The following is an 18157-nucleotide window of genomic DNA, read 5'->3' on the forward strand; positions in this document are numbered from 1 at the left end:
ACGATATAGTAGTAACTGCGTCGAAATATCGTTTTTAAATTAAAAAAATCGAAGTATATCGAAATGAAAACAGACAAAATCTAATTATATCGTTTGAATTTGTATCGAAACGAATCGGCAGTGCAAAGAATCAATTGTATCGATACTACACAGACAGACAGACAGAGAGATTGCTAAATAAATGGGTAGATATTGTAGATCAAGGGGTGAATTGTATTTATCATTTTTTAAGAAGAAAAAATGCAAAGGAGGTGTTTAATTACTTTTCCTTTCCATATAGCTACACTGGTCTATCGATAAATGTGTGTAATATCTGGGTTCATGTAAAGGTGTAGGTTTGTCAATATACAATGTCCATGTATTTGGCAGATAATCACTGTGTTTACTTATTTATTCCCATAATAATACATGTTTCCCTTTAAAACCTGCACTATCCACACTTTTCACACATATTTAATGTCTTTGCTAAATAGTTACTATATCGATTTAAAATCATTATCGTGATATGTATCGAATCGCTATTAAAATGTATCGTTACACCCCTAAAAACGTAATGGACAAATTGATGCCATTGGTTTCTATTGGTTTCTATACAGACCATAAATTAAGCCTATCTTTCAGCAATTTGCGGGGTGCGCTTAATGACATTAACTCATAAAAAGCACAGCTCACTTAACTTAATTTCTTGTTTTCCCCGTGAGCATTAATGAGGACCAATTATATGAAGTTAGAATGAATATTGGCAAAGTTGTCCTTTAGAGGTAAGAGCGTAAGTGTAGGCCTATTAGTGTGCATGTACCGGTAAACACTAAAGATATATGCTTGTAGATGTCACTCCATGTTGTGTGTAATCATCATATTTTCTAAGGTTAAGACATTCAGTAAGTGTTGGCATTTAGGCTGTATTAATCAACTCTGTAATGATCCTCTGTATCACACACATAAATCCATGTTTCTTCTTTGTCCTTAAAGGGTGTTCCAGAGGGACCCCTGATGTGCAAAGAGAAAGGAGCCTGGTCTCTACGCCAATGTCCACAAATATAAGAACTGAATTACTTGCATGATGTCGTCTGATGCTTCTGATTGCCCTGATTATTTTGATTACTCTAATCACGATTTTGTAAATTTCTCCTCATTCAACCTCATCTCCCTCATTCTCATCCGCTAACAAGCTAACTCTCACATCCTAGACAGTTTTTAGGAAGGCATTCACTGTTAATTCTACACATGCTCAGCATTGTCACAGCTACGTTCTGGCAGCCTGTCCAGTGTCCAAACTCCCTCCATTTATCTCATCAACGTGTCCATGCACAAGAAAGGGCTCAGGGATGATCTTTGATGTAGGCCCACCTCCACCTTGAACCGATCTATCACTCCTACAGTACCGCACTCCTCACTACTGTCACACTGCCTCCATACACATCCTGCACCATTCTGACATACTTTCTCTGACACTCCTCACTTGTTTACACAAGAAGACTATTCTACACAATACGTGCCTGTGTGAATGTGCTGCCAATAACTGAATGTGCTGCCAATGTGACTAGAAATACTGCATTGTGTAAACTGTAAAGGACAGTTTTTTCCTTGCTGTCGGCTCATGGGGGAATTGTTGGGTAAACCATGTATGGTCTTGACCTAAGTGTCATGAGATAACTGTTTAGATTTGACATTGTCTAAATAAAAAGGGCTCAACTGCTTTTGCACTACTTCCTTGGAGCACAATTAAGCAATTGTACTTCTATCTAAAGTGATTGATTAATGTACCATATAATGTAATTGACGTTTCTAACATATCAAATATGGTGTGCCCTGCTTAAATGGGAACAAGTCCTTAATAAGGTTAATATCCTTTATTATGCACTAATCAACAATAACTTTTGAATTCACTTGGTCTAAACTGGAACAACAATCTATTATGGTTACGTAATGTTTATTATGCACTTATTAACAGTTAACTATGACTTTTGTGTTCACTTGGTCTAAACTGGGAACATTTATTTATTAAGGTTAATAAAGACTTTTATATGCAGTTATTGAACAGTTAAATATGCTTTTCACAGCTGCCCATCTGGAATGAGCGGCTTGTTGTCAAGGATGATCAAATGTAAATAACATAATGACATATGAATACAACGTTTGAGCAGTGAAGCACAAAAAAACAAACACTTTGAGAGAGCTCTTTTATCTGGTTAACATAAAAAGGTGGTTTTGGGGCTCATTTATTAACAAATATCACTTGCTGTATAGACCTACCCTGTTGGTGCGTTGACTATACCTGTACTGTTCTCCATTTTTGTCTGATAAATAATCAATCAATCAAAAAATGAACCAATAACACTCACACACACACCCAACTGAAAATGAATAGAAGACAACGTTCACCCTTTTGAATCATTTCCCCCAACATTTATCTCAACACGTTTGAGTTTAAGTACTCAAATATACAGTTTTAGTACATAATTAACACCATAAACATAATTTTCGAATGTTCAGTCAGTTCAATCCTTTTATTATTATCTTAAGCCTTAAAGGGATAGTTAACCCCCAAAATAGCTTTTTTTTTTATCGATTACTCACCCCTTGCAGACTTGAATTTATGGATATTCTTCAAGTTTTTGTCGCATTCCTAAGACCATCATTTGAGGAGGCTCTTTGTGTCTCCATACGGAACCACAGCTGGTCATCAAAGTATTGTCTCATAGGAATGCGACAAAAACAAACAAAAAAACAATAATATTCATGAATTCAAGTCTGCATGGGGTGAGTAATCGATAGAAAAAAGTCCTTTTTGGGTGAATTATCTCTTTAACAAACGTGTTCATTTTCAAACATGAAATACGCAGACGCGGAAATCATCGTCTGTCTCTCGAAATAATTGCAAAGTCATATCCATTATCTTAATCACCGATGCTGTATACACTAATATTTACTGGCTAATTAATCTACTTTAAGTTCTTATTTTACTGGTATCACTTTTTAATATGAATGTTATAATCATTAAAACAGTAGCATTTCTAAGTGACATCATGACTTCACTACTCTAACTAATAATCGTGTGAGCCAGACTGTTGCCTCCCAGCTTTTTCTGAAAATGATCAGAGCGTAAAGTGGAAGTGAAGCCTCCTCCCCCTACTCCTCACGAATTATGTCATCGAATTTAAGCAAAAATTTCGATCCATGGAGTTGGTGGGGCCGACAGTTCTGGTCCCAAGCATCGTAGCGCTGGAAGAAAACAACACAAACATGTGTTTACAGTTTTCAGTACATTACGTTAGCCTCATAGCCAGTGTTGGGCAATATTACTCAGGAGAGTAATTATGTAGTTGCGACCGTTATTGCGACCGTCAGGTCGCAGTTACTTGCACTCCTATACTATCCAAACCTCCACCGGCTATCAGTCCGTCCGTCCGTCCCTCCCTCCGTCAGTCTGTCAGTCACACGTCACACGTCACACTTTTGCCCTGCTCATATCTCTGCAACCGTTGCCCCAATCCATGCCAAATTTTGCACACACACATCAATTCTCACATGGCCCTCTTCTAGCACCACCATGAGGCCGATTCTTGCAAAACACATTTTTGGACACTGCTCCTACAATTTTTGCACTAAAATCACGCAAATCGGTACACAGTATGTCTACACTCATGTCATCAACATGGATCTGTCCCATATAGCGCCACCTTCAGGCCGATTTTTTCAAACACATTTTTGGACACTGCTCCTACAAATTTGGCCCTAAAATCACGCAAATCGGTACACACTTGCTCTACACTCATGTCATCAACATGGATCTGTTCCATTTAGCGCCACCTTCAGGCCGATTTTTTAAAACACATTTTTGGACACCACTCCTACAGATTTTGCCCAAACATCACACAAATCGCTACACAGTATGTCTACACTCATGTCATCAAAATGGAGCTGTCCCATATAGCGCCACCATCAGGCCGATTTTTTCAAACACATTTTTGGACACTGCTCCTACAGATTCTGCCCTAAAATCACACAAATCGGTACAGAGTATGTCTACACTCATCTCATCAACATGGATCTGTCCCATATAGCGCCACCATCAGGCAGATTTTTTAGAACACATTTTTGGACACTGCTCCTACACATTTTGCCCTAAAATCACGCTGCGACCTGACGGTCGCTTATCTCCCGATTAGGGAGTCTTACTGGTAGTGTAGTGTATAGCAAGTGAATGAGACTGAAAATTACCCTAGCTGTCAAACATTTCCCCAGCCATTTTAAAAAAGACACCCCGGCCAAATTTGTTTAATAACCCTCCTAGATGACAAATCCATTGAGAAACGGACCTTTGCTCTCCACGGTCACGGAACTGCCATTTTTGACCCAACTATATAGTAGTAGTAGTAGTAGTATAGTAGTAGTGGTAGTAGTAGTGGTTGAAATGCAGGTTAGATACTGTAAAGTATCTGTACTTGTTTGGATCCGGGCGACACACAAAACATCGAACCTCGAGCTGACAAGACAGACAGACAGACAGACAGACAGAGATGAAGCACAGACAGATTGGACCTTATTCACAAAGAAATGCTGAATTTAAACCACAGCTGATTTAATCTGTACTTAAATTTAAGTCTGTTTACAGACTTTGATATAGACAAATCAAACCAAAGCATCATCATCATCACATGTAAACTATGGACTATAGAGTACACACACGCACGCACGCACGCACGCACGCACACACACACTTGTGAACACATGTTTGTTTGTCTGAAAAATGCTAACCTGCCCAACCGTGACATCATCGATGGGGATTTTAAAGTGAAAGTTATAGGTATGGTTTGTCTGATATGAAATATAAGCTTACCTATTAATCACAGTAATCCTCAATCATATTCCATCATATTCAAGTGAAATGACTCCAAGTAACTTCAGTTTAGAAGAAGTTTAGTCCGGCCCCTTGGGTTTCTGACAATGTGGCCCCATGAACAATTTAGTTGAATACCCCTGCTCTACCGAGATGTGGAAAAATGGTGACCTGGTCAGTTGAGTTCATCCTTCTAGTATTTGACAGCACAATTTGATGTAGTTTTAGTCAGTCTTTTGAAAAAAATCTATTTCAATGAAAAAGAAGTCATAGTTTTAGGTAATCATAGTTTAGTTTTTATTTCGTAGGTTGTCGACCAACATCTTTCGTCGTAGCTTTAGCTGACAAAATTAACACGGCATCTGCAAGTGTGCGAATTCATGTGTGGCGTACACGAAGCGAGACCGCCAGGCCTAATCAGGGGTTATCAATACGTATGTCCGTACACGGACAAAATGTGTCCGTACACGGACAAAATGTGTCCGTACACGGACAAAATGTGTCCGTGCAAGACTTAAATTCTAAATATAGTATTTACACACCATTATAATGTTCTTATTTTTATCATAAAACCCAATTACTGAATTCAGTCTCCAGGTTTTCTTCAGAATAGAGGGTATGCACATGCATAAAGTGAATGGCAAATCGAGTGGCAAAGTGAGTTTAACGTTGTTTAACGTGGTTTAATGCAACCAGATAGGACTTTTCTGTTTCGATGTATGGGCTGTCAAGGCCATAAAGTAGTAGGCGTTCCAGCATAACTTCCGGGTATGATGATGATGTCACATGCATGTACAGTATACATACTGTATGTACGGTATGTATGTATGTATGTATGTATGTATGTATGACACTGTGACCAAATTTATGACACTTTAGGAGTCCACCAGGACAGCTGTTTTCAAACGTTAGTATTTTCAGGGACTCTGAAAGTGCACAAATGGAACCAAGTGGACCTGTACGGGTCCATTCAGTTCTCCGCCAGGTCAGGTAGGTTATTGTGGGCCAGCAATGTTCAGAATTCTCCAATCAGGATGGAAAATGAAAAATAGCACCTGTGCAAAGTGAGCGATGCAAACACGACATACTTCTAGATCTCTTCATATTTAGGGAGTTGGATATCTTGTGGTGGGGTTGGGTTTGGGTTGGGTTGGGGGGTTTGGAGGGGAGGGGATAAGGGTGAGGTGAGGGGGGTTGAAGGGGGTAGGGGTGGAAGGGGTTAGGGGGTGATTGTGTATCTGTGTTTGTACATGATTCCTTGTATTTCTGTGCATCAGGGGAGGGGGGGTTAGGGGGGGGTTTACATTTTAAAATACTTCAAATAGCCGATCTTCATTGAAACGTTGTGAGCTTGTAGTGTTAGCTATATGAAATATTTAAAAATGTTTTTCAAAATAGTAAAAAATGGTGATGTATTTCACCAACCTTTTTGAACGCACACTCAGGGCGATGTTTGTGGTCATTTGCACCCTCAACCTTCCTGCAGACTGTGTTCTTCAAACGCACATCAATTCTCACCCAGGGTTGAGCAGGTTGTTGCTATAGAGAACAAGAAATGACCCAATTCAATATAGTTCAGTTCAGATTAATTCAATTTAAAGGACGACTTCACAACTTTTCAACCTATCTTCGTAAAATGGTCCTTACTAATGTTCAAAATAAAATAGCAAAAAGGGAAAAAAAAGTCCTACTGAGCTAATTAGAAACACGTCTACCAGTGACATCATGATTGGGCAGATGGCATTTTGTAAACAAGCCTTTTTTTTAATATTTTGATTTTTATTATCACAATAACAATGGCTTCCATTTTGCAACTTTTCAGGAATAGAAAGCGTGCTGTTTTTATTAGCTTGGATCCGCTATCGATGATGTCACTGGTAGACGGGTTTCTGAACTGTCCAATACCCTCCTATGAGACACAGACCGAGTAGAAAAGAAAAGGTGCTATTTTATCATGAACATTAGTGAGGACCAATTATATGGACATAGGTTAAAAAAGTTTGACTCAGTTCAATTCATCTGAAGTCAATCGTTGCGTGGTCCAACAATTTAAACAAAATTTACCAAAATCATAACTTGTATTTGGGGGTCATGATATTGACAAAAATAGTCAAATTTTTTCAAATCCTTTTCAAAGCGTATCTAAAATAGCATTAGGGCTTAACGTTGTCATGAAATGCTCCGAGAACTATCATTATGATACTGTACACGTCACATGGTTTCTTTTAAAACGGGGCGGTACAGATTGACTGACGTTTGCTCTTATTTCGCCACTCGCACTCCCATCAAACAGACGGATAATGAGGAAATTACCTCAACAATGTATTTTATTTGTAAATATGTGCATATAAAATATATGTCCCGGTTCAGATATCTTAGTTACATCAATATCGTTCATGTGAATTAGTTTATGCTTATTTGTTTAAATCGCTATGACTATAGTGCCCTAGGTCCAGGCCAGCTATAAGACTGAATATACAAGTTGCATATCTACACTGTCTTATGTTACAGGGATGTAGTGGGGGGGGAACGCGGGGGTATGGAGTGCCCACACTTCTCTCAAGTCAAGTCAGTTGATATTATATTTTCAGGTCGTTCTGACCCAGCAATTGGTTGAAATAGGCTCGCCAGCCGTGCTGAAATGAACAGCAGATGGTAATATAAGATTTGAAAATGGATTAATTAATTGGAAATATCAGTTGTGGAGCTATTTTGCATGGTAAGTTTGGGTCATGATCCGGTCATCAAATTATTGGTTGAGAACCACTGGTCTAAGGCTATTTCTGCCACCGCGCAGACCCGTTTTAAGCCAGCAAAAAAACGTTGTGTGCACGCGCACGGACGCACGTGCATGTGCATGCACGCGCGGGGAGTGCCCACACTTCCAAATTTAGCACTACAGCACTATGTATGTTTGTTGCAGTCTTGTCTGAAAAATCTCAAAATAAACGATAAATGATGTAAGAATAACATAAATCCCTGAAAATACATGTGCGCCTCTTTTGATACTCACCTCTGCTATATCACCGATCTTGTCGAAGTTCAGATGTCCGAACTGAAATTGCTTATTAGCTTTATTCAGAGCCAGATCAACAAAGCTCTTCAGGCCAGGTTCCATCTGGTTGTAGCTGTGGTGTGTCTGTCCTGTTGCCAGGCAGAACACACAGCTCAGGAACAACAAGAACACAGTGAGTCTCATCATCTTCTGCAGCATGGATCCTGAACAGGAGAACACAGGGTTAATTGTGTAGACCGTTGGTTCTCAAGGTGGGGTCTGGGGACCCCCAGGGGTCCTTTAGGGGGATGGTTCCAGGGGGTCCCCAGCTAAATGTGTTGATCTATAGTCACAATAATTTTAACCACTTTGACCCTATTTTATACTTTGGCTTTTCAAGAATAGCAGATCTTGTAGATCATCTATTTTTGAAAAGTTGTGAAAATGTCATCAACACTAAAATGAATATAAACTAACTAACTGGCCTTTTTTCACAAAACTAAAGTGGCAAACTCGCAATAAAAAAAACATTATTACATAGAAATGTCAAAACGAATGAAGCACGAAAACAAATGAAACATTAAAAACATGATTACCTTTTGCTTCAGAGAAGAATATGGTGATGTCCAGTGGGTCGAAGATAGAGCAGTGGTTCACAAGATAGTTTTTCCCTTACTTACTCTGACACTATAGCTGTGATTTTGTCGGGCACGTACCTTTTTGGCGAAGCCCGAACTGGCGAACAGGGGAAATGTCCCCTACCGTAGCGATCTGGCGAAAAAAAAGGAAAAAAAAAAACCTTCTGCATATTTTTCGTCTTTTTCGTTTAATCCTTCTGGACAGGGCGTTTATCGTGCGCTTGCCCAGGCCTTACGGCCTGGGCATAAATATAACGATTGCATTCACCACGGCTTCGTAACTCGCGCGGCGCTCCGCCGGCCGAGCGGCCCTGGCCCGCTCTTCGCGGCCACTCGCGCCTGCAGCGCTCGGGGGCGAAGAGCAGGACCAAGGTCCGCTGGCCTTCGCGTCGCTTGCAGTGTCGTGGACAACCGAGCGGCTCCGCCTGGAGCTGCGGCGTCATTTACAATAACGCCACGGGCAACAGGCGAGACCAATGCGCAAGCACTCAATAACTTCGAAAAATGCCTTAAAACAGAGCCATGTTTAAGACAATAAAACGATGACTGTTTTTTCGCCAGATCGCTACGGTAGGGGACATTTCCCCTGTTCGCCAGTTCGGGCTTCGCCAGATCGGGACTTTCCCATTTTGTCTTTTGATTGTAGAGGAGTCTTGCGATGTACTAGACCATAGACCGTAAAACTGAATGGAAAAAGTGATGCCATTGGTTTGTTATACAGACCATAAATGCATCCTATCTTTCAGCAATTTGCGGGCGCTTAATGAAATTAACTCATAAAAAGCACCGCTCACTTATTTTTTTTTCCTGTGAACATTAATGAGGACCAATTATATGAAGTTAGAATGAATATTGGCAACGTTGTCCTTTAGAGTTAAGAGCAGTGTAGGCCTGTTAGTGTGCAAGTAAACACTAAAGACATTCAGTGAGTGTTGGAAGGCATTCACTGTTAATTCTACACATGCTCAGCATTGTCACAGCTACGTTCTGGCAACCTGTCCAGAGTCCAAACTCCCTCCATTTATCTCATCAACCTGTCCATTACCAATGCACAAGAAAGGGCTCAGGGATGATCTTTGATGTAGGCCCACCTCCACCTTGAACCCATCTATCATTCCTAACGACCGTCCTGCACCATTCTGACATACTTCCTCTGCCACTCCTCACTTGTTTACACAAGAAGACTATTCTACACAATACGTGCCTGTAGCAAGTAACTGAATATGCTGCCAATTTGACTAGAAATACTGCATTGTGTAAAGGTCATTTTTTTCCCTTGCCGTCGGCTCATGGGAGAATTGAGGGGTAAAATGATGTATGGTATTGACCTGAAGTGTCATGAGATAACTGTTTAGATTTAACATTGTCTAAATAAAAATAGCTTGACTGCTTTTGCACTACCTCCTTGAAGCACAATTAAGCAATTGTATATCTAAAATGATTGATTAATGTACCATAATGTAATTGACGTTTCTTGGTTTCTAACATATCAAACATGTTGCTTAAATGGGAACAAGTCCTTCATAAGGTTAATGTATCCTTTATTATGCACTAATCAACAATAACTATGCCTTTTGAATTCACTTGGTCTAAATTGGAACAATAATTTATTTACGGATACGTAAGGTTTATTATGCACTTATTAACAGTTAACTATATGCTCTTCACAGCTGCCCATCTGGAATGAGCGGCTTGATCAAATGTAAATAACATAATGACATATGAATACAAAGTTTGAGCAGTGAAGCACAAAAAACACACTTCGAGAGAGCTCTCTTATCTGGTTAACATAAAAAGGTGGTTGTGGGGCTCATTTATTAACACACGAGTGCCCATGATGAAACAATATTTAATCGCCCAGTGTCCAATTCTTTATTGATTTCACCTTATTTCGGAGGGTAGGAGTAAAAGTAATCCGACTAGATGTAGTAGGCCTATGTCCTGGATTTTTTTTCGATAGTATTTTCTTTCGCTTAGAACAGAAAAATAACAACCACGGCCATCAGTGCTTTTGTTGTTTGTAACATCGGAGAAGGCCCCGTTTTAAATATGAACGTGATTTAAAAGTTAGATTAGTAGATAAATGCACTTTTGTGAATCTAATAACACAGGCTCTCTATGAGGATCCGCGGCTTCCTGGTCACGTGATCTCCTGTTGCATTTCGGGAATAGAGGGTATGCGCATGTGAATGGCAAAATCGCGTGGCAAATCATGCGGCAAAGTGAGTTTAACATCGTTTAACAATGTTTAATGCAATCAGATCGGACTTAGGCTGTCAGGGCCAGAAAGTATTTTTTTGACACTCAGTAGGCGTTCCCGTATAACCTCCGGGTTTGATGATGATCACACACATACCCTCTATTGGAGTGTGTCTCTTCAGCCGCAGGTGCCTTGTACAGTAAGCTACAGCTTACTGTACAACACGTCAAACACGTTGTGGGCACTGGGAGACATCAAAGAGTTTGACGTGAGTGTTGGCGCGTCGTGGGCATCTATTAACAAATATCACTTATTGTACACCACCTTTAATTCCTTTCAGAGGGGCTAAAGCTGTTTCAATAGAGACCTTACCTTTTTTTTTAGCAAAGACAGGGGTTCTGGGGATTGTGTTCCAACTCTTAATAAGATGATGGGTCTTGATTTATATTCTTGTCAGATCTTCTCTCTATAGCGGTCTAGACTTGACCACATTTACTTTATTACAGCCTTATTGTTGCAACACGTGATACTGTTCCACCAATAAGACTCACACACACTCAACTGAAAATTAATAGAAGACAACGTTCACCCTTTTGAATCATTTTCCCCCAACATTGATCTCACTACTTGTTTGAGTTTAAGTACTCAACAATACAGTTTTAGTACATAATTAACACCATAAACATCATTTTTGAATGTTCAGTCAGTTCAATCCTTTTATTTTTATCTTAAGCCCTAAAGGGATAGTTCACCCCCAAACTAGCTTTTTTTTCTATCGATTACTCACCCCATGCAGACTTGAATTCTTCTTGAATGTTATGCTAATATTTACTGGCTAACTAATATACTTTAAGTTCTTATTTTACTGGTATCACCTTTTAATATGAATGTTATATAATCATTAAAACAGTAGTGTTTCTAAAGTGACATCAGGACTTCACTACAACTATTGACCTCGTGAGCCAGACTGTTGCCTCCCACAATTTTCAAAGTGCTTCCGTCATACAGTCTGGACTGAGCAACGGAAGCTCTGAACATGATCAGAGGATAAGGCCGAAGTGAAGCCTCCTCCCCCTACTCCTCACGCCGTATCTGATATCGTTTCATTGGTCAAACCTCCCTCTTCATCGATGACTTCCGGGGGTGGGAGGTTCGGGAGACAGTTCTGGTCCCAGTCATTGTAGCGCTGGAAGAAAACAACACAAACATGTGTTAGACAGTTGTCTGAACATTGTTAGCCTCATTGGGGCAATATTACTCAGGAGAGTAATATGTTATATTACATATTAGGCTACTCCTAAAGTTATACTATTTTATTACTTGGAATATATTCTTTTAGGCAATTATGCTATGAGGCTAATGACATGTTTAAAAAAAGATATTGTAGCTCTAGTAGTAGTAATAGACAGTAGGCTAGTAGTAGAAGTAGTAGTGGTAATGGTGGTAGTAGTAGTAGTATAGTAATAGACATTAGGAAAGTTGTAGTAGTAATAGTAGTGGAGGTGATAGTAATAGTAGTAGTAGCAGTAGTATTATGAAAACTGGCACATCTTGTCCGTCAATGTCACATTGTGACATCACACTGTTATGACATCACCTCATCAAAGATCAAACCCTGGATATCCGTGTCATCACATTCCATCCTTGTCCCTTGTATGCCCATATATGGAGATCCCTGATGTACAGTTGTATAAAACAATTATTTTCAGTAGAACCGCCGATCCAACCAATATGCCCATAAAAGGGGACAAGGACTGAGAGACAGATACTGACACACACGGACGCATGTCTGGGGTCTCACAGCACACGGTTGGTTCTACAGACAGGGATCTCCATATATGGGCATAAAAAGATGGTATGTATGATGTCACATAACAAGTAACTGAGCTTGGTCGGTTCTACAGGCTTCAACTTTTGCACACGGATAGCTCAGATTTTTGCCCATGTTCTTAGCTGCTTCCCCTGCCATTACTGTACTTGCACAATGTACAATTTTGTAGAACCGCCGATCCAACCAATAGGCCCATATCTCCATATACAGTACATGGATCTCCATAATGGGTATGAGGGATCTCCTATATGGGTAACTGGTCCGATATTATATTTTAATCATTAATTCAGTCCTGTGCGAATTCCGTCCTGCGGACGAGGTCGCTCTTCGCCCTTAGCCGTCTTAGAAAAGTATAGAAGTAGTAGTAGTAGTACTACTAGTGATAGTAGTAGCAGTAGCAGTAGCAGTAGCAGTAGTTGAAATTCAGGTTAGATAATGTAAACAGACAAACCAACAGACAGACAGGCGTTAGAAACATGAGCCATTTACCGTCGCCTGGTCTTTTCTGCGAACACAGTCGATGTACGGATCAATGGTTTGATTCTTTGGATCCGGGCGACACACAAAACATCGAACCTCGAGCTGACGGACAGACAGACAGAGATAGATGAAGCACAGACAGCTTGGACCTTATTCACATAGAAATGCTGAATTTAAACCACAGCTGGTTTAATCTGTACCTAATTTTAAGTCAGTTTACAGACTTTCAAAGAGACACATCAAAACAAAGCATCATCATCACATCACATGTATAAACTATGGACTGTAGAGTACACACACGCATACGCGCACGCGCACACACACACACACACACACACACACACACACACACACACACACACACACACACACACACACACACACACACACACACACACACACACACACAGGGAGTGTGATTACAAACAACAGACAGGGTGCAAAACATAGTCTTGGCCATGCCTTTCGGCCTGGCAGAGACAATAAAGACAAAGCAATAGAACATTTTAAAGGAGAATATTTAGGGCTTGCAGACCTGCCAACCCGTACGCATTTTGCGTACTAAGCACGCATTTTGCGTACTAAGCACGCATTTTAAGTGTCAATACGCAGGTACGCTATTTCCCCTCATTGCTACGCAACTTTGGGGGATCTGAAACATTTTTGGTCCCTGCCGTGTAGTTCCTCCCAGGCACCACTTGAATGGTGTGTGAATGGGGCACATGGCGCTGGGGAGCACTAGAACAGAAGGTATGCTCTTTTTTTGTCGTCAGAAGAAGAATTTAACCGGATGGAAACAGGAGTTTTGGTTTGTTTTGGTTTCATGTCAGCATGTAGTCAGCTGTCGCCGCTCGGTTTGTACATATATCGGCGATATTAATCAGATTAATTTAGATAAACGGAGAATGGCCGTGTTGTGCGAGTCGTCGGAGTCGATGCAGTTGCACAGGGACAATTCGCCCCCCACAATGCTGCCTGTAGTATAACAGGTAATATATAAACGTACAATAATATTACACTATTAAACGGCGGTCGCCACCGCTACAGCTTGTTGTGTATGAAGCCCGTGTTATACTGTACTTCGTCATACGACGGTGTTGCACGCGAGCAAAGTCGGAAAACTTGTGACGCAGGTCGTAGTACAGTAAACTGAAACATACATTGACCATGATTGGGCTTTAGAGTAAATATCCATCTCTAAAGCTATCTCTAAATGAGTATGAATGAATGAATTAGGAGGACTATATGTATTGTCAAAAACATTAAAGGTGAACAAGTTATTTATCACCTGTGAATATATGAAGACATTAATGGTTTGTTAACAATGAGTAGCCTGTATCCTCTATGAATGAATATACAGACTAGACGGTATGTGATCTATACACAATGTAGGCCTATATATCAATTAATGAATGCACTAGAAACCTACATGAGTTGAATACTTTCAACTTCATGCAAATCATGCACAGAAAGGTGGTTTTATTTAGGCTGCTCAATTAACAATGTTTAACAAAGACACAGGTAAATATTTAAAGGTAAATAGCCTACCTGACAATGTAAAGCTATTTTGCTATTTGAATAACATGATTATGTTGATGTATGTTCATTCATTAAGTCACTGGTGAGACTGTTTTGCTAGTCTATTGTTAACTAACTCTGAGCAAGTGCAGTTAGTATATTTTATTAAAGATTTGTCAACAATATTGCCAAAGCAACATTACTGTATTGCCTGGTAATACTAGCCTACTTTTTCTCCAGACCAAATGGCATTTTTATTTAAAAGGTTGTTCTAACATCTTGCCTCCTCCTATTAGTGTAAGTCAAGACATGCAATGTGCTACATTTCTGGTGTGAAATTTTGTTAACATAACTGTAAAGGTCCCACCCAAAAAGGTGCATGGAACCCCCCAAAATATACGCTGTTTTGTGCGGGAAAACAACAAAAATTGCACCGCGGGCGCTGCGCGGGCACTGCGCGGGCGCTGCGGGCGCCGCGCGGGCACTTCGTGCCCGCGCATGAGTACTCAAAAAAATTTGCCAGGGTTGGCAGGTCTGGGCTTGTGATGTATTTCACCAACCTTTTTGAATGGACACTCAGGACGCTGTTTGTGGTCATTTGCACCCTCAGCCTTCCTGCAGGCTGTGTTCTTTAAACGCACATCAATTCTCACCCAGGGTGCGACCTACACGAGAACAAGAAATGACCCAATTCAATTCAATTCAATTCAATTCAATTCAATTCAATTCAATTCAATTCAATTCAATTCAATTCTAAATGGTTCATCTGAACTCAATGGTTGCGTGGTCCAGCAATTCAAACAAATCATAACTTGCATTTTGGGGTCATGATATTGACAAAAATATACAGTAGTCTGCATTTTTCAAACCCTTTTCAAAGCGTTTCTAAAATAGCCTCAGGGCTTAAAGTTGCTATATGACATGCCCCGAAAACTATCATTATGATACGTGACGTCACATGGTTTGTAAAAAAAAAAATCAAACCTCGGTTCGAAGTGGAGCGGTGAATCTGTGTGTGTGTGTGTGTGTGTGTGTGTGTGTGTGTGTGTGTGTGTGTGTGTGTGTGTGTGTGTGTGTGTGTGTGTTTGTGCCTGCACAACAGCGCCCCTCCTTTAACTTGTGTGGCCACTCAAGGTATTGCCAGGCTACAGACATACCCAGCCAGCCAGCCAGCCAGCCAGCCACATAGCCAGCCAGCCAGCCAGCCACAGACATACCTGTCTATTGGGAGCGCTTTCACCGCTCCAAAAAAAAAAACAGTCTGGATACGGGGTGGGACAGAATGATTGACGTTTGCTCGGAATTTTCCTCTCGCACTCAACAAGGAAATGACCTCAACATGAAATGTCTTTTATCTGTGTATAAATATTTGCCCCCAGTTCAGATCTTAGTTACATCAATATCGTTCATGTGAAGTAGTTTATTTATGCTTTTTAAATTTTGAAATGTGTTGAGATGATGAGAATCACTATGTTGATTTAGCGGCCGGCTATGAAACTGCATTCTGTCCGTCTATAAGCCCTCTCAGCACGGACAGAGCAGGCTCGCCGAGAGGAGGTGGCTTGTGGGTGAAATCGGCAATATATCCCGGCGCAGCGTGTTTCTAAAAAAGCTATTTATTTTGTCCGATAAATAAATAGATCACCTAGTTGTTCAAACATTGATTATTGTAAACATTGATATTATTTTGAATGCTGAACGTGTACATATTTTATAAGCGCAGATTAACATAGTAGTGCGCTGCTCTGTGTGGTGGGAGGAGCTGTAGGGACAGTCAGTACAGTAGATAATAGATAAGAGTTGCATTATAAATGCGGGGGGATATTTACATATAATATACCCTGGGCGCTCTGTGACGTCACCAATCATGTTAGTTCGTCATATAGCCTGATTTACCATTGTTTGCATGTCATATAACCACTTCAAGTGGTTAACTTCTGGAAAGGTCAGAAATGCTGAGCCATGTCAAGACATGCTTTGGCTTAAATACCTCCTCTTGCAATGGGGGAAGGGTGCCAGATATAGGAAAGGGCGTCAAGTGACTATTTAAGGACTTATAAGACCTTCTTAATACCTAATACCTTAATAGGCTAAATTGTCTTGGGATTGCCTTGTAGCCAATATTTTCCACATGATTTATCTGTGGAACAGAGTCAAACTAAATGTAATGCTTGGACTTCAACAATTCCAAGTGCTTGTCTGGGTGGGGGGTCCCCAGTTTATTATAAATGTGTCTTCATGATTATGTTAATACAATCTGTGTATCTACAATTATATGTCTTGTGTATGTTTGTTGCTGTTTTGTCTGAATATTTTTCTCCTGAAAAATCTAAAAAAAAATGAATGATGAAAGAAAAAGGAGGAAAAAAAACAGCTGAAATGCATGTGCGCCTCTTTTGTTACTCACCTCATGCACCTCACCGATCTTGTCGAAGTTCAGATGCCCATAACTGAATTGCTGATTAGCTTTATTCAGAGCCTGATCAACAAAGCTCTTCAGGCGAGGTTCCATTTCATTGTAGTTGTGGTGTGTCTGTCCTGTCGCCAGGCAGAACACACAGCTCAGGAACAACAAGAACACAGTGAGTCTCATCATCTTCTGCAGCATGGATCCTGAACAGGAGAACATAGGGTTAATTGTGTAGAGTCTGTAGACCATTGGTTCTCAAGGTGGGGTCCGGGGATTCCAGGGGGTCCTCAGCTAAATGTCTTATAGAGTCACAATCATTTTAACCACTTTGAACCTATGTTATACTTTATACAGCTTTTCAATACAAACTAAAATGAAACTAACTAGCCTTTTTTCACAAAACGAAACGGGCAAACTCGCAGTAAAAACCCATCATTACCTTGAAACATCAAAACGAATGAAGCACGAAAACAAATGAAACATTAAAAACCATGATTACCTTTTGCTTCAGAGGAGAATATGGTGATGTCCAGTGGGTCAAAGCTAGAGCAGTGGTTCACAAGATAGTTTTTCCTTTACTTTATATCTGACACTATAGCTGTGACCACTCCCCACGTGTGCACGCACACACACACACACACACACACACACACACACACACACACACACACACACACACACACACACACACACACACACACACACACACACACACACACACACACACACATACACACACACACACACACACAAACACACACACACAGGAGGTCTTTAGGCCAAAGCATGTCTGGACATGGCTCAGCATTTCCAAATGCTGAGCCAAAGCAGATGTGTGTTTGCTCTGCTGGAGGAGTTCACTGACCACTGGCTTTCAGCTGGACACGACACGAGAGGAGAAGCATCGTGTTACAGGACCCCCCCCCCCCCCCTCCCTCTGGAATGCACTCCCCACACATAATTGATGAAAAGGAGAGAATTAAATTCTTTCTAAATACAATCCCATTTGAACAAACAAACAAACCAAAAAAAAAACTACTTTGGCCTAAACATCAGCAGCACAGGAAATTTCAACCAAGCTGAAAAAGACCTGGGAGACAAGGCAAGAAGTGCCTTCTATGCCATCAAAATAAACATTAAAATAGACATCCCAATAAAAACCTGGCTTAAAATACTGGCCTCAGTATGCAGATTGCACGACCACCTGCAAATCAAGATTTGGAAAAATGGGATGAACACCAA

General features: G+C 40.5%; 1 protein-coding gene across 1 annotated transcript; it reads right to left on the bottom strand.

Moving 5' to 3' along the window:
• Positions 1-11566: 11566 nt before the first annotated feature.
• LOC308281851 (cystatin-like protein) lies at positions 11567-17516 on the bottom strand. Its single transcript, XM_080722174.1, has 5 exons — positions 17415-17516; positions 16913-17118; positions 15066-15170; positions 12997-13089; positions 11567-11862 (listed from the first exon to the last, which is right to left on the bottom strand). The coding sequence occupies exons 2-5, from the start codon at positions 17111-17113 to the stop codon at positions 11758-11760; spliced, it is 504 nt and encodes a 167-aa protein (XP_080578300.1). The 5' UTR covers positions 17114-17118; positions 17415-17516; the 3' UTR covers positions 11567-11757.
• Positions 17517-18157: the final 641 nt, after the last annotated feature.

The sequence above is a fragment of the Nannobrachium achirus genome (assembly GCF_963921795.1).
Source record: "Nannobrachium achirus genome assembly, chromosome: 3".
NCBI classification, from domain to species: Eukaryota; Metazoa; Chordata; class Actinopteri; order Myctophiformes; family Myctophidae; genus Nannobrachium; species Nannobrachium achirus.